This window comes from Lathamus discolor, chromosome 3 (assembly GCF_037157495.1).
Source record: "Lathamus discolor isolate bLatDis1 chromosome 3, bLatDis1.hap1, whole genome shotgun sequence".
Taxonomy (NCBI): domain Eukaryota; kingdom Metazoa; phylum Chordata; class Aves; order Psittaciformes; family Psittacidae; genus Lathamus; species Lathamus discolor.
Genome location: NC_088886.1, coordinates 61,177,351 through 61,203,909, shown reverse-complemented (window position 1 = coordinate 61,203,909; position 26,559 = coordinate 61,177,351). Strand labels below are relative to the sequence as shown.

Here is a 26,559-nt window from a genome sequence, read left to right as displayed (position 1 = left end):
CAAAATTAAAGTATTTTATTATTTTATGTCATTTCAGAGGCTTAAGAAATTATGATTTTTTTATTTGCAAAATCATACAAACAGTTCATAGCAACCTGTGGTTTTATGCTGGAAAAAATGGTTTACTTTCATAACAATTTACTTCTCAGCTAAAGCAGCATTTTCCTTTTCTAAATGCTCCTGCAGCTCAATACTGTTGCACTGCCCTCGTGGTTTCTGCAACAGCACAGCTCCCCAGTGCAACTTACAGAAATGAACTGTAAAATAGAGTTCAGATTTCACAGAAATTTAGTATCTTAAAAAAAAAAAAAAAAAGTTCCTCCAGGAATTTAATGTAGCAATTTCCACATGAAATTCATGCTGAAATCTCAGTTATTTTAATTACTAAATTGATGATTCTTCTACACAAAGACTACACACCACTTTAACAATACCAGCCAATCATCCTCTGGTGACATTTGGGGAATGGCAGTGTAAGACAGCTACAAAACTACAGAATTCCAAGCTACTGGACTCCCAAAAGCCCAAGAGCAAGAAGCACTAATGAAAAAGCCTGGCAGCTGTTCTCACAATCCAGTTTCTATACTTTTTTTTAGGCCATGGTCACAGTCTGATGGAATTCAGTTAAGATTCCAGCTGTGTGATTACAGAATGAGTCAAATATTTGCAGAACTAGTTACTGAATTTGCTGAGGCTTTCCACAGTAAGGCCTGTGGGAAGAAAATAGAAACCACATGGAGAACAACGCAAGCAGCCTTAAAAAGTTACCTACCTGGACTGCTTCTGCTCCCACACATTAAAAGATCGCAGAGAGAACTCGAAAAGGATGCAACTAGAAATATTGATCTCTCTTGAAACAGTCCTTTATCAACTGAGGTTGAAAAAGAATTAGCTGAGCTCCATAGCACAGCCCATCTTCATGGTCCCCCTAGATCTATAGAGTTTTATGTAAGTTTGGTGTGAAGTCACCAGTGTTGTGAACAAAAGGATGATGAAAAGTCTCCTATTTTGCTTTGTAGATTTATCCATGTAATAATTAACCAAAAAGGCAGACATTTGTGAATAGAATTCCTGTTCTGGATGCCACTTGTATAAATTCATTAAGGACTGATTACTTTCGGAACAGCACACATGATTCTGGGAAAATGACATAGTAATTATGCAACTTAGCACTTTCCAATCTTGCTTATAGTGTAAACACTGAATTGACTTAACTCAGTCACTTGATTTAAACTGAGGCAATTTGTGCATGGACAAGGTAGGTAGGTGAGCATGTAGAAAGTCAGCGCAATTATCTAATATGAGGCATATCTTAACTTTCATCCACTGCAGGCTATTAGGTTTCACTAACTACTATTTTTAAGTCTCAATCCTACTTCCTATACTATCTCATACCAAAACCACCTCCCACTTTATTTCTCTTCAGTTTTAAAATACCTGTAGCATCTATTTATTTTACACAGAGTTTTACGGAAAGAGAAAAATTTGTAGGAAAAGTGACTTGCATAGATTTTCTTTTCAGGAAAAACATGAAATTCTCTTGAAAAGACTGAAAATAACCTCTGGCTGCATCCCATTTCAGTAAATCATTAACTCCTCAGCAGGTGGCAGCACGAAGTTATTTACAATGTCAGTAATTCTGTGCTGTATTAAGTCATTTGTTCTTAAATTTGTAATAAAACCCCTATTATTAGACAATAATACCAGATGGAAGAGTTAGTGAGAAAAATCAGGCTGTCTGTTTATTCCAGTTCTTCAGAATCACTTCAGCTGCATCCAGTGTGCTGTCTTTCTGCAAAATAAGGAATATCACTATTACTGCAAGTATGGAGTTCTTGAAAAGAGAGTAACAGTCATGGTTATATCATCCCAAATCAATATTTGGCAGTTCCACTTGCATCCTGCGAGTATCTGTCAGTCAGTTCTTCATTAACAGTTATAGCTACAAATTTTGACTACACAAAGAATTTAAGGCTGACTCCTTGCAAATATTTGTTAGGTTTATTTAAAAGATAACATATTTTCTCAGCATTCATATTACCAAATGTAATGAAAGCAGTACTTCTTATATGCCTGGCATACATGCAGTGATGTACTTGGCAGCTCTATACTGGAGACACGCTAGCATAGTTTCCAAATCTTTATGTGAACAGTCAGGAGTTTTAAATCTCCATGCAACAAAGTCATGCTGTGAACTACTCAAACATAATTCCCCTAAACATGGGTATTCTATCCACTAGCCAGTTGTGTGGCTTGGCTACAACCTGGTGAGTCATACAAGTAGTCTTGTATGATTAGTACTGTTCACATTCACAACCAGCAAGTTTCATCCTGGTTGTTACTGGCTCGGTTTTTATCATGGTCTTTATACTGCATCAAAAGAGCTGGATAACAGAAGCAGAAACTCCCCTTCATTACTGGATCAAGCTAAGGCTCTGGTCTTTATACTAGAACAGTTAAAGACTTGCCCATGTTCCATTATGTTGACTCTGTCACAGAACCACCAGGAAACATCTTAAGGCTGCAGGCTTTTCAAAGTTTATGTACCTGTCCCCATAGTCTTCCAGTCTTTTCAAGAACAGATTCAACAGGAGGAAGACAGAGCCTTGGGCAACATGGTCTAATGTGAGGAGTCCCTACCCATGGCGGGGGGGTTGGAACTGGATGATCTTAAGGTCCTTTCCAACCCAAACCATTCTACGATTCTATGGTTCTAAGAATATGTGAAAAGGAAGCCAATGCATAAAAAACATGTAAAATAACTTCCTGAGTCTTTGTTTTCGTATGTAATTTGGACTTCATGTGAAACACTGTACTTTTTCAGTAAAGTAAGTTAAACTTGAAGGTGACCACTGTTTTTGTGGTTGGAAACTGAATGGGTGTCTGTTCTGGATTACAGAATTCACCTTAATTGAGAGTGTACCAGTGTAACTCATTTTCACTGTCACCAATGGCCAAGAACATTATTAAAAATCAGAGGAAGCTAAAAAAGGCCTTCGCACCAGCTGTTTTCTGTCAACTGCCCTTCTTAGCCTTGCCACCCACAGTGATGATTTAAAGTCACTCAGCAAAAAGACAGTTGAAGCCACTTTGTGCTGAATTTTACACCAAGCTAGCTTTCTGTTCCTAAAGCCATCCAACTCAGGAAATCCTGTGCAAAATGTAACGGTCTGCTGCAGATTTCAGTACTGCACTGATTTTCAGGAGTCTTAAGTCCTCCCAGGACACGTATTTACCTTAATGAAGCAAAACCGTATGTATTTTTCAAACTGCCTTTTTGTTTCAGGACCACAGAATGCTGAAAGAGGAATTGCTGAGAGCTTCTGAAACATAAACCAGAAATATTGTTTGCTTACAGATGTGTATATAAATAAAAATATCTGGTTTGAGCATGATTTTACTATTCTATTTCTAGAACTCTCCCTGTAGACATGTGAGGGAAAGACAAGGTTTGGTTTTGCATGCACTAGCTAGGCTTAACTGAATTCAAATTACTTTTCTCAGGAAAACCATTTCAAAGGTACTTATGTACCACTAGCATTTAAGCATGCTGAAAGAAAAGTGCTGGGACATAATACAATCTACAGGGTAAATTTTCGGCATATTTAGCAATATTTTAGCAATATCGTGATCAGCAGTTACTATAAACACCAAATGGAATATCTCTATTGTTTAATAAGTACAGTTGCACTGCTCTTTCTTTCAATAGAAAAGAATTTCTAAACCTAGGGTACTACTAAGACACCTTACCTTAGATGTTATCATCCATTTGACAAATTTATAATCATAAGCTTCTTTCGCATCTACATCAGAGAGATCCACATCTAAAACAAAATTAAAACAAACATGTTGTAAGATTTCCTAGACTCCACTGCGAAGGCATTCATTAACAACACTTCATTATAGTTAATACTTAAGAACAAAGATGTATGCTTTTATGTTAAATTAAAATAGGCCAACAGATTGAGCTTTTCCATTCTGATCTGAGCACTTGCTTTCCATTCAAAGCAAACTCAGACATGTAGCTTGGATGAAAGCCATGCAGTACTTCAAGTCCTCTTCCAAGTCTGGGTTATTGAGGAATCAGGAGTGTGGAGGGTACTGAAGACTGTATTTATTGGATGGGGAGCAATAATCACTGCAACTGCTGTTTTCACATCTGTGAAACTGAGGTATCTAAAACTTCCTGACATATGGTAGCACTGCAAGATCCAGTTGTATTTAAACATTCTTGTGTGAATGACAAGTGCCGTTAGGACCAGTTAGTGAAAAATGTGGAAATAGAAAATGTTTCCCTGTGGGAATTCTTCCTCAAATTCCTTCAATTTTTTTAATAATCATAGACCTTTTTAACATAGATTTTTTTATACACCTCCTTTATCCTTCCTAAAACCTTGCCAAAGCTTTGCAAAACATGGACAGTAATTAGGATCACAAACAAAAGCTTTGCTAAAGCAAAACCTGCCTCCCAGGTTAAGGTAAAACAGAAAAATTCAATCCCAGTTAACACTTCTGACAATGTTATGCAAACATGAAATGAGAATATAGTTTAAAATGAAAGCTGCATTGTCAGATTTACTAAAATATTCACTTTCCACACCCTTTTTAATAAACTTTATACTAACTTAATGTAGAAACATCAACAATCATAAAATATCCTCCATCTGGAACAACAGGCTTTAGTCCAGCGTCTTGAAGTAGCTGAGCCATCCGATCACGCTTGCTTTCCAGCTCTCGAGACAGTGAGTAAAAATAGCAGTCTGGGTCATCCATGCGTTTATAGTCTATCCAAAATGCTTGTGCCAAAGCCTCCTGGAAAGATAGTCAATGTTCAAAGTACTCATGGACACTCAGAAAACGCACAGACACATACTTTCTACTGAAATCACATGGATTTTTCTTAGATCCAGGTCCTTATTTAAGCAAATCACCATATACAAATTACACGAGCTACATCCAAGCACGTAATTTGTTTGTTACTTTGTGCTGTGGCAACACCCAAAGCACCCAATCATTCGCTAGGTGCTAATCATAGACAGAATCACAGTCCTTGACATGAGGATTTACAATCTGAATTGAAGCAAAGTTTAAATTATTCATAAGAACATAAAATAGAATACTACAAACTAGCAGATAGAGCTAATGGTCAGTAAAACAAGCCCATATTGCAACAACTTGTATTTGCTGATTTTTTGTGTTATTTGTGATGTTATTTTTTCAGTCAAAAGCCTGGTGGGCTGATAAATGTGTCTGCTCTTCTTGCACCTCAGGTATATATTTTGACAACTAAAAATTCACTGTTGTGATTATTGTACTATTACAGTGAGACCTACAATTTGCTACACCAGAAAATCACCTCCTCTGCCCCTTATGTACCTACCTGTAATGGAGTTGGGCAAGTATACAGCGTATTTTGGTGAACAACTTGCAAATGCTTTATCAGGTTCTGGGGGCCAATAGACCAACCAAGCTAAGGGAAGAAAGCATGCATCTGTTATACTTACAGCAGTGGTACTACTAAAAATTAGCAAAGAATTCAAATCAGGCAGTGTCTCAAGTTTTCTTATTTTATGAATTGATAGTGAATTGGTTTTGATAAAGAATTAAGAGCTGGTTTACATGAAGTTTGCTGAATGATGTCTTTAAAAAATTCCTTAATTTGAGACAGAAGTATAATTTCACTTGTCCCTCTCTCTCACAGAGTACTGACCAAACTTTTCATATATAAAGTGTTAGAAATCAAACTGAGCATTTATTAGGGATCTTACTCCTAATTGGTTTTGAATCTTTACATCTCATAAGTTCCTGTGTCAAAGGAGCATAAAACAAAAGCTCACTACTGGATCAGCTATGTCATGGTTCAATTTGAACACAGGTGAAGAAGAAAAAAGAATTTAGTTGCCAAACAAATATTTTTTTTTTTTACTTTCTGATATGTATTTTAAAGTAAAGCAAAATATTATCATTAAATATTTTACAGAAATATAAGCCATTCCAAAACATACCCTTCCCACAACCTGGAAAAGGTCACCACAAAACTGAAAAGTTACAATACAATAATATCCACGTTTTCACCCTGAATCTTGACTGGTTTTGAACAAATCATACAGTGTTTATTTTTTGCTTAGTATTGCTTTCTCAGAAGACCTTATTAATTGAGAGACAAGAAAAGAATTAAAACATGAGTGTTGAAGATAGGTAATTACTCCAACTGAATGATACCTTCATGTTTTGGAGACACAGAGATTTGCCAGAAGCTTTCAAAACACACGTCATAAAAACAGAGGCTTTTTTAGTGTAATAAATGCATTGTTATTTATAGAACTGAACTCTTACATTGATTCTTACCTTCCAGCCAGTTACACTATATGTTTTTCCAGCACTTCCTATAGTTATTGTTCTTTCCCACATACCTGGCAAGGTAGCTGTACATGAAAAAAAAATGTATTGGGTACAGATGCACTCACATATTCCACGCAGTTATAAATCTGTACTCCCCCTAACTCAGAGCTGTATGTTGATATCACTCCATCATATTAAGCAAACAATGAGAATATTCTAAAATTATAGCAACTGTAGCAAATGAGAAAAAATATATGGGTCAGTGCTTTTTGCTATGAAAAGAAGGTAAGGATTAATGACAGAAGAATGAAGAGGCAGAAAATGAGAGGCACAGTTTGTGAAAGCTATGTGTTAGTTATACTCAGCCAAGATGTGTAATTATTCATAAGAAAGACACAATCTTGAGAAGTGACTACCCATTCATCTCAAGACAGCATTATTTCTGATGCCTGAGAACAGCCCCAAATGCAACATTAACTCAGGCACTGCAAGCCATTTTGACACAATTGTCCTGGTCAGTGTCACTGGCTGTCCCAGACATCAGAAAAACAAAAAGATTACTAAGACTTCTAACCCAGAAGCAACTATAAGAACAGTACAACTAGCGGAGTGAGTCAATAAATTACAGTTTATTATATAATTTGACAATAGCAGCTAGGTAAGGATGTCTGCATGGATTAAGGGATGCATGAAGGCCTATCTCTGTATCTAGTAGGAGACCAAAATCTCGTTTCCTTTCCAAGGAGACGACAGAGCAAAGGTCCCTTCCTGTACTTTGCAATTTTTTTTCTGTACACTGCTTCAGGTGAGCTCCATTTGGACTCTCCAAATAAATTCATTTTCAACAGAAACATATAAATCAAGACACATTTATAAGTCTGAGACATGAAGTTAGACAAGGTCATACCACTATTGCAACTGCAGTGGTCAACAACATCCATGTCCACCTCATTTGCACGCTAGAACCACTACCAATGAATCTGTTCTTACAACATCATTCTACAACCATTTCTAAGACTCCACCAAAAAATCAGCACCTATTTTAATGTGTTGGTTTCCTTTATACACCAGCCATTCATACACCTCATCACTGATGCAGAGGGTATCATGTTTAATACAAAGATCAGCTATTACTTGGAGCTCTTCCCGGGTAAACACCTGGGATACAAGAAAGTAAAGGACAATGTATTAATCACAGTATACAAGGCATACACTGAAATTACAGTAGTGTTAAAGCAGGACTCTTACCTTGCCTACAGGGTTGTGTGGGGTATTCAGAATAATTGCTTTTGTTTTGGAATTAAATTTACTTGCAAGTTCAGCTGGATCTAAGACCCAATCAGCACTTGATGCAGAGTTTCCATTATTTTTCTAATTAAAAAAATATATATATATATATAATTATGCATTACATGAATACAACATATTACAGCCTAACAAAGATGCCCGAATTACCACCCTCAGACACCTTTATAACTATAGCTGACAACCTATTCAACCTGTCCTGGGAGAAGGCACTGCTAGGAACAGGCAGGAAGGCTAAAAGCAAGGTAAATTATTTTTACGGTGGCTGTCCTCTCCTGGCTAATGTGTGTCTTAAAAGCCTCCCCAGAAACTGGTTTCCAGGATCTGGTTGCACACACGCCGATTATAATGGTGTGCAACGCAGGAAGCCCGGTCACATGACAGGAGAGTTTATGGCCTTCCCTGACACTAGAAAAAGTGGCTTGGCTGGAAAGACTCATCACCACCGGAGAGATATTCAAGGCCTCTGCCTCCTCCTTATCCATACGAAAATGGCCAAGCAGTTAGGAATCTGCTATAGCAATCTAGCTCATTTTAATGTAATTGAATGCTATGAAAAACTACACAGAAAAGCACCACCTAGGTCTTCATCAAACTATCGATTATGGATGTGAAACTTTATATAAGTAATACTTAAAAAAGCTACTCACATATCTCAGAGGGATAAAAACAGGCTTTGCACCTGCCATCTTTACCATTGGTTCGTAACAGTCATAAAATGGCTCTATTATTATTACCTGAAATGACAATCATCAGTATCAGAAACAGATAGTTTACCGTGCATGATACCATCATGTTTCCAGCTTTACTTTAGTGGTATAACTTTATCGATAATGTCTCTGGCACTCCATCCTGATCTAACATTGCAAAATATTTTAGAGCAAGATTTCCAAGTATCTAGAAATCTCAAAAGAAAATTTGCTGGTAGAAAAAGAGGATCAATTAAAGGAAAATCGCATTGAGGCTAGATAACAGGAAACCAAACAAACAAGAAAGAAAACAAATGCTAATGGCAGAGAACTTAGGGATGAATCATCACAGCTAGTACAGTAAACAAACAAATTTTTGTTAATGGACATTCCTGCTTTTCTGCTACCTATGCTGCTATGCAACGGTCCTAAATAGAACTTGATACACATTGGTTACTCAAACACCAACAGTGCTTTGTGCCACCATTAGTCTGTTGTTTCAGATAACATCCCACAGGTTTTCTCACATAAGAAATCAGCGTGTGTTATGTCACGTAAGAGTGAAAAAGAAACTGCTACAGGTACCCGAAGTATGAAAGAAAGGGATTTTTAAGTTGGTGAATGACAGGAGGGCATCCAAAAGACAGTCTCCTGATCACAACTTCTGAAACTGTAAGTCAGAGGTACAACTGTAACAAACCACACTAAATAGAGATCAGAAAGAAGCCCCAACATTAACTTACATTTAAAAGTGAACAAATAAAAAGCAGGCAAACTCCCATTTCAGTCAGTATACCTGAATATATTTTATTTTATTTCAAATAAAAACTTACTTCATCTCCCTCTTCAATTAATGCCTGTATTGTACTAAAGAGAGATCCGTAAGCTCCCACGGTCACCAGGATATCTGTGAGAGGATCTATCTTTCTGCCACAAACTCTCTCGTACACTTGAGACAAGACTTTCACCAGCGACGGATGTCCCTGTTCAAAGCAAACAAATCCAACTGATGACTCTGTTCCTGACAATGCACACAGCCCATGTCTGTTTTTTTCTTTCTTAACACGTGTATTGAAATAATACATTTTAAAATAGAAAAAATGAGATGAACCCTCAGCGTTAATGGCTTTTAACAGGTAGAATGGTTTAAAGTTTTTGTGCATTAGGGAAGAAAAGTAGTTTCAAGTTATTCGCTATCTACTAGGAAAAACTCCTTGTTTTGCTTTTAAATTTCTATCTTTTTATCACATCTCAGGATAGCTCCAGGGATCCTACAGGAGACAAAAGACAGGAGGAGAGAAGGGAATACTCTGACACCAATTCGTCTTCAACTCCTTTAGAGTATCTTTCACACCTGCCCATATTTCTATCTGAAGCTCCTTCTGTTTCCTTCCCCATCTTTCAACTAAAAAAATATTTGGTGCAAGGGGAATCTTTTTTATCTGTTTATATACTGCCAATTAACAGCATTTGTGATCAGAATGATGATTCATATAGTCGTATCCCAAATCTCAGAGCACCATTCACCATTTGTGTCCCCTCCATTGCACTTAACATACTCTTCTCAAAATGTGGAAGAAACAAAAACATGCAACAAAGATCATATACAATATGATATAAGACGGCATAATTCTGTTTCCTCAGAAAAACTACAGGTTTTTCTACAGGAAAACTACAGGAAAATCTTTTTTCTTTTTAGATGCTTGGTAGAAACAGAAAACAGCTCCTAGAGAAAATGCAACTAAGCAAAGAAATCCTTCTCTAAAATATTGAGGGTTGTACCTCTACACACAAGACATACACCACAAACCCTTCTGTAAACAGAAACATTACTATAAATTGAGGCTTACAAGTCATTGTTGATTCAAAGGACAGCCACTGCTTGCCATGTGTGTCAGCTACACAGGAATGCTGCACCACCCAAGTCACATTAGGCCGCTCTACAAGCCATAGCCCTACTGTCAAGGAGAGGTCCAAGCGTGGCAGAGAGCTACAACATCTCAATTATCAAATGGATGTGCATCATTCCTACTCATCCCTCCCATATTTACCACCACAAATACTTATGCTCCAAAATCTTGTAAGTGCGTAAGTTTGGAGAGGAAGTGCACAGACTGAAAACAGGAATATTGGTAAGAATTCTTTAATTACTATCTACAGTATAATATATCTGCAAACATTCATAATTATCACAGAAATTATCAAACTATTTGGAAATTAAGAACAAAGTGACAGAAGTAAATACTGAATAATTGTTTGCTCTAGGAAAATTATATTTATGCTTGATTTGCAAATTTAGAGAATCACTCTGAATATTTGTCAGAAGGCAGACTGTAGCCCATTCTCTCTGTAATCTTCCCCCTATGCCAAGGCTGCTCCAAAACCTTTCCTGTCTGGTAAGCAAAGACTTTTCAGGTACCTTACTATGGGTGATGAACATACTAATGCTTAGCCTGTAAGGTCACTAAATGCCAGCCATCCTTTGTGTGTCTGACACAAAAATAATTGCTTTATACTTTTAAGTTTATACAGAGAGAGGTTTATATAGTTACATACATATATATTGTACATCCAGAGACTCTTTACACATAGGTAAATGTGACTAAACAAAAATGATCCAAAGAGGGATGGAGGAATGAAACTACAATCACTGGGGATTTTTTGTTTTCTTTCTGTTCTTGCCAGGGCCCTGATCAGCCTTACCTGGCTGTCTACCCAGAGCTGTGCCCCTGGTCCAGGGGCTCTATTTAAATGCTGTGCAGTAGGGCTGCTGATCTGCAATTCAGTTATAGCCATGCCTGTACCTGGCCATAGACCCTGTTGAACCTGTGGCTTGACCTTAGACATGCTGTGTCACCCTGGACATGCCCAGTGATCATTGGGTTATGTCTAACTGTGGTTAGCATTACCAGGCCTGACCTGTGGATTGACATCCTGGCTTCACCTAAGGCCCACCTCACCACGACAGTCTTGGCTGGTGATCTGTGCTGACCTCAGCAACAATCTCTGGGCTTGCCCAGGAACCGTGAGTTTGGGCCCTGGCTGGTGAGGTCTTCACACTGCTCATTGTGGCAGCTTATCCTTTACGGAGCTCCTGGCTACTGCTGCTCCCTATGTGTATATATATATATATATACATACATATATATATATATATAATGACATATAATGACAGTTATAACACATGCAGTTTCTCAGAGAATAGGTAAAAAGTTATGGTGGAATATACATACAATGATGCCACAACTACCAAAACAACTGCTGGCCTACCAGCCTATACAATATTTCTCTATTACAATTGTACAACATGATCATCTAGAAAAATATTAGATGCACTCCTTAGGGTCTTGCACTAATCCTAAGACACGATTTTCAACTGGGGAATATACTTTATCTGTGCCACAAAATAAAAGAAAAACAAACCAAACAAGGAAGTGGTCATACTGAACAGTAATAGTCCACTTGAATATCTTGCGTTGGCAATGAGAAATGCCACACACTCACACTCAGCTCAAGACAAAGTCTACAAGCCAACTTATAGAATAGTTAGTATCTTCCAGGGGCAAAAACTTACTGTGCCCATCACTTCTCAAACTCCACTGAAATCTACTAAATGTTACAGATGAATCTTTTGATCCCAGAGGCACTGTCTTGAATGGTATCAAGTATTTCTTTCTCATGCTATCATTATCCCATCTGATTCATGTTTACACTGACCAAAATCAGAGGTATAATATACACTCTCTAAACTGTAATCTGACTCTTCAAACACTGTCTATCCTAGATGAGCTCTACAATTTTCCTCCTGCTGAAGGAGTCTGCCTTGAAGAAGCCTACACAGAGGATGTTCATTAGTAACATATAAGGCTACTAGATCAACTTAACTTGGGACATAACAGTGTGTCCTACAGATAAAACAAATTAAAAGCAAAGTCCATGTTTTCTTCCCAGTGGCATGTTCTCCACTGAACTTGAGTCCTTAAGTTCTACATACTTACAAAGCCTCGTGTGTACTGGTTCAGTCTGTCAACTGCTGATGCCTTTGCCAGCTCTTCTTTAACATAGTTGGGAGGGGATATATCAGGCAGGCCTTGACCCAGATTAACAATTGAGGGATCTGCTGCCACCTTTGTAAATTCAACCCTAGAGAGAAAAAGCACTTTAAAGTTAAGATACCAGATAATATTTTTTTCTCCTTCATTAGCATCAAAAGGCAAAAAAAAGTATTTCAGTTTGCTAAATCGAAAGCAGTGAAGGCAGGTTTAATTAGAGTGCTCATGTGGAGAGGTGGGGGCTAGGAAAATGGCAAGTAACCACAGGAGTCAGAAGGAACCCAAGAAAAGGCTGACTTTCTGCATCCACAGAACAACTTTTCTGCCAGCAGAACTATGCTCAGATGTCCACGCGCACAAGCACAAAGGAACTCTGGATACGGGCAGCGATGGAACACTACTGTCTTTGCAAAATTAACTAGACCTAGCTAGAACAGCACTTTTTTTTTTTTAAGGCTAGATGCTGTCAAGTGAAGGTGTCATTAAACTTTCTGGTAGCCTCAGAGTGCTACATTTTATTTTTCTGTAATTTTAGGCATGGACTGTTTCAGACTCTTCATCAACTGTTCCTAGCAGCCTGCCAGATACAAACATTTAGGATTCTTGAACAACTTTTTTTTACCTCCCTTCACAGGTAAGCTTTGCATTTTGCCCTTTCCTCCATATCCAAATGTTAACAAGATTTAAAAACCAAAAACAAAACCACAAAACAACAACAGAAGAAAACCCATGTAGCACCACAGTTCTGTTGAAAATGAATACAAACTGCTAACAATGAGTTTGAGGCTGGATGACCAGAACACATTGTGTGTGTATAGGCATATACACACACATACAACTAATGTGAAACCGAAAGAGTATTTTCAACCAACTAATAAAATCTCATTTTTACCTGTGATGGCAATATTGCTTTAAGACCAATTTAGTACGTACAAAAAAAAAAGTTCATTCAAAATAATGAGCTAAACTAAATTATAAAGACAAGTATAATGGCTTCAAAAAGAAATCTGACTCATCTGGTAAATACAAACCAAGTGTAATTGAAATACATTACTCAACAAAATTAACATTTAAATTTTGGAGTCAGCCATACAACCATGCCCAAGAGATATACTTGTCTTATAAGGTTTATCAGATGAAGAGAAGCCAAAGCCTAATATTCACAGTTCAAGAATAAGACTTAATTCACATCTTTAACAGGAATCGGTTCACTGCTTCTAAGCAGGTACCCAATAATCTCCAGTAGAGATAGCAAGTGCTATGTACTTTCTTACTGGCAGTAATTATCAATTCGGAAAATAAAGATAACAGCCAAAGATGTTTTCTGAAACTTGCAGCTATTTTGCCTTTACTTACCACACATTGCTATCAAGGCCTTCAATTCGCCTTGTGTTTTTGTGTCTGAAGGCCATTGTCTGCAAGATCAAAATATACAGACAGAAGGGTTTTGTTAAGAAAGACAAAGTTCTACATTGTTGGATTCTGCATGACAAACCCTCCTTCATGCTTTCTCAAATATACCATTGCCAGATGACTTCAGTACTTACATGAAATTACAGAATGTTCTTTCACTAAAGCTTCTATAATAGCTTGAATTCAGACTAACAAGAAAATACACAAAAATATCCTAAATTCCCATTCATCATTATCTAAAGCCTCTAAATTTTCAGCAAGGATAGAGCAGGGGCATAATTTAGCTCAACAGCTTTAAAAGATGACCTGAAAAAAGGGACACACATTCTTTTTCTTTTCTATGGTACACTAAGAACTTAAAGAGTGTGCTATTTCTATCCAAATTCCTGTTCAATCCAGTTTGGAAAGCATGCAGTTTCAATGTAATTTTATTTTTTAAATTGATAGGCAAAAAGAAAACAGCAAAGACATTTATTATTTTATTCAGATTTTTAAAACTTTAAAGTATTTTATCTTTGTAAAACAGCTTGACACCGGAAAAAAATTACATAGGAATTACATAGTACCTCAGTACTCCAGACACTTCTGTTTCTTTGAGTCAAACTACTGATTTTAGTGATTTACCACTGCCAGCTATTGTTATTTTGTGAAGGATTCAAAACCCATACTCTAGCTACCATCCTCTGAGAAGAAAATGTCTGTGTTACCATTACACTCCAAGTTTCAATTTTTAATCATCGAGAATGACTCATGGTAGAAACATAATGCTGGCACTCAGTTTACAGTAATGAAGCTACCATATGCAAAATGATTTGAAGAATGGGAAGCTGTAAAATTAAACAGATACAACTCTGCTTATAGATCTTCTCTACAGATCTGATTCTGACCTCACTTACGAGAAACAAATAGAAGAGGAATCAAGCACAGGACACCTTTTATTTGTCCTCAGTAAGAAACCATTAAGATAACTTGACAGGTTAAGTTCTGCTTCTTGATACAGGGCAAGAGGAAGCTAAGAGGGAGTTCTTATTAGGTAATCTGTACTATATTTAAAAACACATACATGGTCTAGAAGATGAATCGGATTTTACAGTGTATCTCTTGGTAACTAAGATGAATGTTTGGCTCTACTATATGAATACAAATAACACAGGTACTACTTAGAATGTGCACACACATACTTTTTTTTTTCACGTGCTTGATAACTATTCATGCTACAAGGAATAAGAAGTCTCAACTTAAATCCTTCCAGTTACTAATGAGAATTCTGTACACTGCTACGGGTAAATTTGTTCCATCAACCAGTTCTTCTTAAAATTGTTTCAATTTGCTAAAAGCTGAAGGCTTATCAACTGCAGAACTTTTGTAATCAACTATAATGTAAAGCTTAACTGCATACGTAACTTTCCCTAGCTACAAAAAATGTGCTGACAAGTAAAATAAGCTTTCATCTCTACAGCTGTCATACTATTTTAAGTATTTAATGATCCAAGTCTTTCCATGTATTTTTTCTTGTGCCTTGAAACTAGTTTTAAAACAGAATAGCTAGTCCTGCATCAGTTTTCAGGTTTTCACAGATCCATCTTGCAGTGAGGTTCAGGTCCACTTTATTACTTGAAGAAAGCCAACCAATTAACTGACATTTTAAAATGATACCTCAAGTAGCATTCTTTCTGCCAGAAGGTCATGAGAATTCTTAAGACTCTGTTTTCTTTCAGCCAACTATGTCATCGCTTGATAATAAACCATTTCAGGGCTAGGATTTCCATGAGTTTAAGACTGGTGCTAAGTAGGAGAGGTATGTTCTCATCAAGCTCTCTCTCATCTGACATCCTGCTTTCCCTAACACTTTCTATCAGACTATCCCTAACTTTTTCTATCAGAGAAAGTGTTAGGGAAACACAGCCTTTCTATCAAAGAAAGTGTTAAGTAAAAACAGCACAGTCAGGTGCTGCTTGTATTTATCTTTCTTCTAAACACAAAGAAACTCATGATTAAATTGAATGTCAATATCTTTAATAACAATAGAAGCAAATACTTTTGCATGGCACACAACTGAATTGTGGAACTCAAAGTCAAAAGCTACAACTGAAGCCAAGATGTAAAGAAAAAAAAACAAACCAAAACCAACCAGGTTTAGACTTCACTTTTACTGAGAATATCTAACTCCATTAAATAGAATAAAAATACTTACAGCATGTAAGTACCTGACTCAAGCAAAAGGTGACCTCCTTTTGCACACAAAAAGAAACTTTTCATATGGGCAAAATATGCTACAACCATCCATTATAATGATTTGAACATCTGTTTTGAAGGCTCTAACACGTGTCTTGGCTGACCCAGTTCGCTGACTAGATGAACTCCTGTTCTGAGCCAGAACACAATTTACATTCCAGTGTTCTATATGCAGTGCAGAGTGTGACCTCCAACCACCCACCATGTTCCAAAGCTCTGTTTTCCCTCAAAAAAAAACCTAGAGGACTTGAAAATACACAATCTTACAAGCAGTTAGGATGGGAAATTGAGAAGATTTTATATAAAATTAAGTTTAAGGTACTTACATACCCCTTGTCCTTGCACTGTCAAGAAGCACCACTATTCTCAGTTCATTAAAGAAAAAATGAGATACAAAGAAATTAACTGTCTTACCAAAAGACTCTGATAAAGCTGGGATTTAACCTGTCTCCTGTATCATAAGCTCTAGTGCCCTAACTAGGCAACCCGTCTGGCCTGATAGATGCTGAAAAAGGCACAGAAAGCAATAATCACCAAATTCTGTTATGCTAGTGTGGTTAAATATTTTACTGATTCAAATATCTTATTTTGTTCTTGATACTAAATGTTTGGATCAGTGTAGCAAGAGATAAAGAAAAGACAGTTAATGCATAGATATTGGCAACATCGCAAAATTACTGCATCCCTAAAATATAGGGCAGAATATTTTCTTCTAGGAAGCTGAAGGAATACTTACTGCAGAGGCTGAAAGTTTGATGGATCTGGAAAACAAATCTGTTTGGAGTTGGTATATTCTAATGCCAAGGCAACAGAAGCTTCGTGAAGCAAGAAGCATGCCTGCATAATAAATGACCTGAAAAAAAAAACTTACAGATTCCAGCAATGAGTTTCTACACCTCACTAAGCAGTTTTAAAAGATAAGATTCCCTTCTCTTCCCTTCAGTGATTTTGTTTCACTGAAATAAGTTCTAGTAAATTATTACCTAATCATTTATAAGTCTAGAGGATCAGACTTTTTAACTGACAGGACTGCAAAACATTTCTAAATGCCATTCAGATGGAAGGTTTCCTCTGTTTGACAGCACTGATCTCCTTTTCCTTGAATGACTATTAAGATTAAATGCAATTCAAGGTTTAAAGTCTCTGTTAGAATTGTTGTTAAAATGTGTTTGTGTAATAAAAATCACTATTACAATTGTCAATTCAAACAGAACAAGAGCCCAACTTTTAAAAAGCCACACCGCTTTAAAACTGGTGTCAACTGTTTCAAATCAAGTACTCTGAAACAGAGATATTTAAGATCACCAGTCACACTGGTGAGACAGGCCAACACACTTTACATAACTATACTAAGTTTTGCCACAGTGATTTGGCAAACATCAAATCTCTTCCTCGGCAGAAAACAGCTAGCTAGAAAGGACATTCTGTATGCTGTAACAGATCATTCACTGACTAAAGAAAATGTGCCCTGTTAATCAGTAACTATAAAAAGAAGTAAGACCTGGCACTTCAAGCAACTACTTCCAAAAAATATTTCTACACATAAATACTGGATGACATTTACACATTTCAGTCATTTTGACAGAGAAAAACATGTAACCACAGACCTATGTCAGAAGCACAGTAGCCACAGCAATAAAATTAACTTTGTTTTCCATAGTTCATTCATTAAAGAATAGACAACCTCTGCTTCCCCCTAGACTTTGCTATCTCAAATGTGGATGACAACAAAAAAAGAAAAAAACTATACTACTTGTAGTAGAAACAAAGAAATGCCATTCCTTGTTAAAACAATACCATGCAAGCTTTGCAGACAGAAGTAGAGAAAGTAATACAATATCAAAGTAAAATACTATTTTTTTCATTAAAAATGGATTTATTCCAATGAGAAACTGTTATTTATGCTTTTAATGTAAGCTAATACAAAAGGTCAACCCAAAACTCCCTTTTAAGGATGCCTCATTGAATGAGTTAAGTTTTAAAAGTATGTTGATTTTGCCTTCCGCTTATTCCAGTGTGAGAAACTCAGTCTCAATTCTGAAATTAAGGTCTTCCTCACACAGTATCGAGTTGCAGCTGACTCAGTTAGACCCTCAATAATAGCAGTGTAATCCCACTGCATTGAGCAATCTGCAAGTATACAATTCATTGACACTTTTGCAAGAGAATGCTGGTAATTCCCCCAACTCTGCTGGCCTGAGGACTAGCAAAAGGCAATTAAATCTTTGGCACTAGTCAGTAGATACTCTGAAAGACACAAAAGGAATATATCTGTTTAAAACTACCTGTACATACACTTTAAGTTACTTTTAATAACAGAACTTAGCACACTGGACATAATCTTTGACAACAACTGCACGAAATCAGACAGATTGTGAAGACCTTTACCTCTCTCTCAGTGCATGCTTACAAAAACAACTTATGCAACATACTATCTTAAAATGTGCCTGTAACAACAGTACTATTCTGTCAGGGTCAGGCCAGAGACAGGACTGCTCTTGCACAGCTAATGCCTGCAGTAGCCAGCACAGAGGGGCAAACGTGCCCATCTTTGCCAGTTTAATTTTGTATCGAGAAGCAGCAAAATTAAATAAAGACCTTGAAAACCTTAAATGCAAAACTAACTTGCAACTTTTGTGGGAAAAATTATTAACAGTTGTAAATATTTCTAGCCATGTTGCACTAAAAGTGTGGTATTTGAAAGGCCACCATTTGCCACAAGGCAATCATACAAAACCACAACACAGCACAATGATATATAGCCTGTATCACTGTGGTGTGGTCAATCTCTGTGAGTACTTGAAACACCTCAAATAAAAAATTACATCCTACTTTAACACCACAGAAACACAGAAATTGTGAAAACTTTATGAGGTACATTATGGGAACAGTACTTTGCTGAACAGCCTCAGTAAGGGAAGGCACCTGCATGTAACCCTTGTCCCACTATATTTCAATCTTTGTGGCACTTTTCCAGCAGATGCTGAAAAACTCAAGAGCACTCAGAAACGAAGACTACTGGCCATTAAATTGGAAAGTCTCCTGCAAAATACTTTAATGACTTTTTTGCTTTCTAAAAGTACCTCTTTTATCTTCTGCAACATTGAAGACTTCCATTTAAGCTACTCTAGGAAGAAAAGGGAAAGGCCTTCTCATTAGGACCCAATACTCTCCCGCACTGATCTCAAAAAAAGAGACAAGACCTACTTTTTTCTTTCCCCAAACATACACATTCCCACTATAATTGTACATGACATGTTATTACATATCACAGGCTCAAGAGAATTATTTACTGTCACCTTTAGGATGAGAGCGCACTTAATTGTTACTCTGTATGTGTTTCAGCAATGACCAAGTATGTATAAGACATCAATGAGACATTTTATAATGTCCTAAGGTAAGTTTTTCTCATCAAAATAGGAAGTTTCTTCCAGCTCAGGAAAATTACTCAGTGCTAAACAGCAACAGTGGTACTGCAAACCCTGTTTAAACTCCTAAATAAGTTTATTCAAACACAGAAAATGCACCGGTGCTTGGGGAAAATGAACAGGTGGTGGGCTTTTTTCCTTTCTTTGTCTTATTTATGTCTTGTCTTTCAGTCTTGGAGCCAGGCACTGACTTTTTGGGCAAGTCGTGTCTGTTAAACTCAGAAATTAACAGCTAGAAATACTTTTCATCCCATTCCAATTTTCAGTGCTCTGAAGCATTCATGCTCTAACCAGGAGTCAGTCCTCCTGGAATTCAGGCTTACACAGTCACAAAGAAAAGAAGAAAATGAACTTCGGGGGGGGGGGGGGGGGGGCGAGAATAACACAAGGAAAAATTGGCAGGCTACTCCTGCAGCTTCCTGTATTTTCAGGAAGCAAGGCAAGCTACCAGGAAGATCAACACAGTAAATGCTTTTTAGTGGGTCTGGAAGACACATTCTGACTGCTAATCCGGTTTACACTCAGATTTGGAGACTTAAACTTGACTGGAAGATACAGTTGGGCTTTGTCATGGGAACACTATGAATACACCTACGTACTAACAATCACTTGGCTCGTGCGGTGCTTTACAACCAGTCCAGCACACACACAACCTCTGCATTGCAGGCTGTTCTGCTCCCTTCACACTGCCTGGCCTCCTGGTCGCACACACCCTGACCTCAGACGCCGCTGTGCCACTGGGGCATGTTATGGAACAATACATGCTTGTAAGGAGTTCTTTCCCCTTTGAAACACAAAGCCAAATGCTGCTGCCCCTTATTTCGGAGCTTCAGTTATAGAACCTCTATAAAAACACCTTTAAACTTGACATATGGTCGGACCCCTTGAACTGCTGCAGTTTTTCATGTAACAAGTATTTTTCTGTTCAGACTCAGTGACAAACATCACTAGAAACACCACAACCCCACCAGCCATCACAATAATGTTAATATAATCCCTCCTATATCTGCATTGAGTTTAATCTTGGTTGGACATGCAAACCTGGAGAATGTTGTATCTCGCCTTGTGAAGCCTTTGAAAGAATTTGTACCTGTCCAGAGGATGAAACCTCTAGAGAAATAAAGGGTGCCACCTCACCGAAGGCCTCTCCAAAGCTTACTTTTCTACCATCTAAAGGTAACAAATGCCATTTCAAGCTAAGAGAACTATTGGGAAGCTGGGCTTTCATATTAAAAACTCTGTATGAAGGCTTTGTTGTAGTAAATATGTTGTCATTTCTTCCTCCACAATGTACATGGAGCAGAGATAACTGAGCATGGAGAAGTAAACTTTATGCCATGGAACAAGGAGAGGGACGACGTTGTGCGATTTTTTCCTTGCTTTTGCACCTCATACAGCAGCTTTGCCGTTTAACCACTTTATATTGCGCTTACGCATTCACCGACGCCCTCTGCCAACCCTGATTCCCACCTGGAGCATCCCCGTTTGCAGCACAAAGCCCGGAAAGGCATGAACTGCCGGGCACCAGCAACCCCCACCCCCCACAGGCCCTCCATGTTGGCCCTCCACGTTCACCGGGTTCACTAGCTACCGGCCGCCCTGAGGACCAACAAACGCGGCTACGCCTCTCCATTGCGAGACGGAGAGACCCGGTCCGACCCGCAGCCGCTGCCCCCGTGGGCCCTCGGCGGGGAAGGTCACCCACGCCGCCACAACTCACCGCCCGGCGCCGCCTGCCCCGACCGCGGCGCTCCGGAGGCGCCGGGGCGGAGCTTGGTGGTGGTGCTGCTGCTGCCGCCGCCGCCGTCGTCCTGAGGTGAATGGGGGCGCCCTTCTCCCTGCCGCCGCCCTGAGGTAAATGGGGAGACCCTTCTTCTCGCCGGCGCCCTGAGGGAAATGGCGGCGCCCGAGGGGGGCAAGGGAAACCCTTTCCCCATCGTCCTCCCGGCCATGAGAGGCCGAAGGGAGAGTAAAGCCGCATGGCGCTTCGGAGGGGGACGCGATTAGGCAAAGCGCGACGCTTGTCTTTGTGCCGAGGTGGGCACTGAGGTGGCAGTGAGTGGAGGTGGCGCAGCTATGCAGTGCGGGTGGAAAGGTGCTGCTCAAAGTAAGGCACGGCAGTTGGCTGGACGTCTTAAACATCTCCCCGTTGCTAAGTTCGGGGGGAGTTTCTTTTCTTCAGAACTTGAATTTTCTGATCTCTTCATGCTCAAATGCATCTTGATACGTAACTACACACACACATATACATAGCATCTTCCAAATTTGAGGTAAACTGGGTTAGCTAGTTAACTTCTTTTGGTTGTGTTTTTGGAAGGAATGAAGTGTCCAAATCTTATACAATACTCTTGTACCTAAGTTAACCCCTTATCAGGGAAAGAATGGGGTTTTGCAAGTTTCTTAAGATATTCCACGTAGTCACAGGAGTTCCATTTATAAAGTTCCCCGTCACAACCAGGATAAACAGAGACTTACGGTGTTTGTCAGTGAAAAAGTTCCCTTTAATCGGTACCTTGTCATCACTAAAGGTGATTATTCAGTTAGAAATATACATATATTTCAAATGCCTTTGCAACCTATTTTAGCTGGGTTTATAAATCTGCAAAACCGGTTTGCCTTAATACGTACAGAGCTTTAAGAGAGGGTGTATGACTCCCAATTGATTTTGTGTGCTAAGGAACACTGTGATCTTACCAGGCAGCTTAAACAACCTCATAAATCAGGTTTTCACAGAGGGCTGGCATGGCATTGCGTGTCAAATGCATTTCGTGGTCTAAAATGTCCAGTAGTAAAGATAAATATATTGACAAGAACTGCATAAGGCAATAGAAAAAACTTCTTTTTTTTTTTTTTAGATGTTGATGCTAGAAAAAGGTCTAAAGTGTCAGTAATCACAAAGAGATGGATTTGGATATTATCAAATGCAACAGATACATACTTGTGTATCATTACCGTATGTATTGTGTTTATGTATATCTAAATGAATGTAAAATGACAAGAGCACTGATTGAAGAGAACCAGCACTTCAGCTTGGATGTTGAAATACTCTGACAAAGCCAGAACAAAGTATCGAAATTAAGAAATTAGTCCCAGCTGTTATGTTTGATCGTAAATAAGAAAAACTTAACACTTTACTCCTTTTATCTGTCATGCGTTTTGAGAACGCCCGTGTCTCAAATGCAGTGCTTTTGCAGGCAGAAAGGACCTCTCCAAGCATCCACCGGAGGGCAGCAGATCCCAAACCTTGCCATGCCATAAGGCGGTTCAAAAGGAGGGGAAAAAAGGAGAAAGAAAGAAACCTTAGCTTTCCATTCGTCGCATTGATGTCCTATTTTTCCTAGAATATCGTGTACAGAGCAGACATCATGCTGAAATCCATGCAGCGTTATATTTTCTTGGCTTCTGCACATCACTACTTCAAGTCTGGGATACAGAGAGCTGACGGGATGCTGTTAAGATACTGCTGAGTCATCTTCAGCTGATGGAACAACCACTGTTTGAGCCCTTACCCTATCAAGTGTTTATCAGATCAGCTGAGACAGTCAAGAACAAAGCAGGTTTGAAAGTGTCGTCTGCCCCAACGGGCTCTGACATTTAATCTCTTGCAGGACACCTGATTATGTAATTCCTGTTGGTAAAACAGAATGTTACAAGCATGAGTTAATAGGATCCACTGCAGTTTAACTAGCATGACCAGCACAGTGTTGTCTGCTCTTTCAGTTAGAGTTCTATGGCATCTGTTGCAACAGTTTTGGTCTAAATTTCAACTGAAGTAATATAAAAAACATACACAGGCCCAACTTAGACAACAGTCAAAGTCCACTGTAGTGATGGACCACTGTGAAAATTGTAGTGAATTTCTACTGAATGCTCAGTATCCTTGTACTCAAGTTCTTCCCCAAAACCGACAATTTCTTTAATGACATTTCGTGCTTTAAGGGCTCACTTTGATTATCAATCAATCAGTCAGAAGGTCTTGAAGGAGGCCTGTCGCGACAGTGTTAAAGAAACTGACTGAGCAGTTCTACCTTGCTGCAATGTGAAGGGCCAAAAGTTCTGTTTCAAGATTGCTAACTTAAAAAGATTTTCCAGATTCTGGCACAGCACGGAAAACAGGAACACTGACATCTGAGCCTAATGATTAAATACAGTAACTCAAGTCTTTTTAATTCAGCATTCAACAGTTCTCATAAAATTAAATCAGTTCTGAATACCAGGACTCAGCTAAAGTAATAAGTTTAAGCATTTACCTGTCATGCTTTAAAGTAATATTTATTTCCATATTTAAATTAAGTAATTTTACCAGAACCTGCATTAAATTTTTCTGGTTTTTTTCTAAGCACCCCAAGTATCTCATACTGACTTTCAGTTTGGAAGCATCTCACACATTTTGTAAGTGCACAGTAATGTGTCCTGAATTTTTGATGAAGGTCTTCCACGCCATGTCTAACTGCTTAACACATTCTCATTCATTAGAAGTAAGAATTAGTGCATTTTTAGGCTAATTTCTTTTTGTATAACCCAGCTTCATCTTATTTGTGAAGTAGGAATGGTAGTCAGGAATTTATACACTTCAGATTAGTGAGAGGCAGTTCAATTGAAGAGGAGGAAATTATTTGGCAGAACTTGAGTGCACAAATCACACTATTAAAAGCCCATAGAAAATCAGCCTGGCTTCAACTCTGTTTTGTGCTTTGGAGTTTTCTACCCTAGCTGCAGTAAAGACCCTAATGAACCTGTATTTTGGTCAAATCGAAGTAGAGATGAAAACCATTGAATTTAGATCAGCTTTCCCTTGGAATACAGCCAGTGCTTTCCAAAGTGGTATTAGTGCAAGCCATAAAAATAAAACCTTACACGTGGCAGTTCTAAAGGCACATATGTGTTGTGATTCCCTTTTTATATTAATTTAGAACCCCCAAATTCTTTTGGGCAAGATGAAAAAGAATTACTGATGGGGCATATGAGTCTTTGAAAGAGTCTTGTTTACTAACAAGAAATGGTTGAAAACCTGTTTGATCACAAAAGCAACTGGACAGCAGATGAGAGGATCCCTTTGCTCACAATTCCTCATTAGTATCTTCTGTTCCTTTTCTTGCTCAAAAGCTATGCTGTGCTAACAATTCTGCTTTTCAAGCAGAAGTACTGAAATATGTGCCGATGTCTGCAACAGTTCTGCGTCCTGTTAGGCAGGATACTCGCACACCTCATAGCTGTGAGTAATTCAGAGTCTCTCGGGAGGGAGATTCCATCCTTACCATGTTGCTGCGTCACGGTGTGCAGTGTTGTGCCTGTGTTCAAGAAAGATAGTATGAAGCTTGTCTTTTACAAATACTCATTAAAAGGGTTTTCTGAGAAATTAGTGTGCCATCTTAAATATAATGTGTGCTAACAGAGATGAAGAAGTACAGCCCAAGTATCTTGCAGGCCTAACTTTATTCCTAAAGGCTGAGTCCAGACAGCATCTAGACTGGGGAGGAAGATGTGGTTATCTGACTGCTCTCACATTGTGTGACTAACACTGAATTGCATCAGAGGAATCCAGGAAGCTGGAAATGCTTCAGTGAGAATTTCCTATATTACACACAGTATTAAACAAATGCATTCCCAGTCATTTGAGGTGAGCTGTATGACTCGTGTCTAACTACATTTTTTTATGATTAAACGTCCCGAATATGTGCCAAGGAACTCCTCATATCAGGCTGTGCTGTAGATATTTATTATTTACTTTGATTCTCATTCAAAAATGACGACTTTTCTCTGCCTGGTAGGCTGCACTGTAACAATTTGCTTATCAGATATTAGCTTCTGTATATTCCTGGCAGCATTATTAAAAAGGCATCATAGCCAATCAGTTTGATCCTGGAGTTGAGATTATCCTGGCTTTATTGCCTCTAAAGATGGAATCTTAGCAGGTGCTGAGAGCACTCCGATTTTAAATGACCTCATACATTTTGTATATCTCAAAGAAAATTGAATGTAGCTGCAGAGTGAAGCAGGTGGTGGATAACTCCAGCATCTCTTAGCAGTATCCAGAAACAACTTAATATCCATTTATTTTGATATTGCTCTTACTGACAAGTCTGATTTTAAATGGTGTCTCTCTATCTTTGACTTCTTTATAAAATTAGGTATTTTTACACTGTGAAGTTTTGTGGACGAAACTGGCTTTCTTTCTCCCTGTGCTATCAAGCCATTAATAATGAAGATGGCCATGACAATGGAAGTATTTTCTGACAGATTCCAGAGGTGCCTTCTTTGTGTTTAAATCTGGGTAGAGATACTTTGGCATAACAGACTGTTTTGTCTTATTTTTCACATGTTCTCTAGAAAACAGAAGGCAAATTTCTGATGGAGATGTAGCAGTAGCATGACTTATAATGGGTTCTTCAAGCTACCAGAAAGTGATTCTGTGACTTTTTTACTTGCAGGGACTACATATAGTACAGAACTGATGTTTGCACTTTCTGGAGGGATATTGGGAATAAATATTTCAGGCAAATCACTGATCCACCTTGAACTACACATTAGTAAAGAAGACTGAAGGGAATGAATAAAAAAGGTCCAGAATGAAAGTTCACTGAAAGAAAAATATATTGTCTTTGATCTTCTGCTCTAACAACTTCCCTGAGGATCTGTCTGCAAGGTGCAGAGCAGACCCTGCAGTGTTGTAAGGGCAGGTTATATTGTTATATGGGAAAGAGCTTATACTGGTTGAATCCCAATCAGGCCTTTCAAAATTGTGCTAATTAAAGAAACCCTACAACCAAAGTTGTTTAAGCTGCTCAGGTCCATTTTGGTAGCACCAAACTGGGGAGCAATGTCACACATAAACCAGACTGCAGTTCTCTCGGTGGATAAAGGACTGGCTGGATGGCTGCATGCAAAGAGTTGTGGTCAATGGCTCAATGTCTGTCTGGAGACCAGTAACAAGTGGTGTCCCTCAGGGATCGGTGTTGGGACTAGTCTTGTTTAACATGTTTGTTGGTGACATGGACAGTGGGATTGAGTGCACCCTCAGCAAGTTTGCCAGTGACACCAAGCTGTGTGGTTCGGTTGATACGCTGGAGGGAAGGGATGCCATCCAGAGGGACC

The 26,559-nt window shown here is 38.5% G+C and overlaps 1 protein-coding gene across 2 annotated transcripts; it reads right to left on the bottom strand.

Moving 5' to 3' along the window:
• Positions 1-21,449, bottom strand: KYAT3 (kynurenine aminotransferase 3). 2 transcript variants are annotated; one of them, XM_065675565.1, is made up of 14 exons: positions 21,185-21,448; positions 16,773-16,889; positions 13,745-13,803; positions 12,335-12,479; positions 9,170-9,319; positions 8,298-8,384; positions 7,591-7,713; positions 7,380-7,500; positions 6,349-6,425; positions 5,381-5,470; positions 4,626-4,812; positions 3,751-3,824; positions 3,237-3,323; positions 1-1,792 (listed from the first exon to the last, which is right to left on the bottom strand). In XM_065675565.1, exons 1-14 carry the CDS (start codon positions 21,443-21,445, stop codon positions 1,730-1,732), a joined length of 1,641 nt encoding a protein of 546 aa, XP_065531637.1. In that variant the 5' UTR covers positions 21,446-21,448; the 3' UTR covers positions 1-1,729. The 2 variants fall into 2 exon arrangements, with proteins under 2 accessions (XP_065531637.1, XP_065531638.1); XM_065675566.1 differs by lacking the exon at positions 16,773-16,889 and having other exon boundaries at positions 21,185-21,449.
• Between the last annotated feature and the right edge of the window lie 5,110 nt (positions 21,450-26,559).

Excerpts from the sequence above, each read along its gene's own strand:
- KYAT3 (XM_065675565.1), bottom strand. The coding sequence starts at position 21,445 with ATGCGGCTTTACTCTCCCTTCGGCCTCTCATGGCCGGGAGGACGATGG. Across the intron at positions 9,320-12,334 it reads ACCAGTACACACGAGGCTTT|GGACATCCGTCGCTGGTGAA; the intron begins GTAAGTATGTAG and ends TGCTTTGAACAG. Across the intron at positions 7,501-7,590 it reads CACACAACCCTGTAGGCAAG|GTGTTTACCCGGGAAGAGCT; the intron begins GTAAGAGTCCTG and ends CTTGTATCCCAG.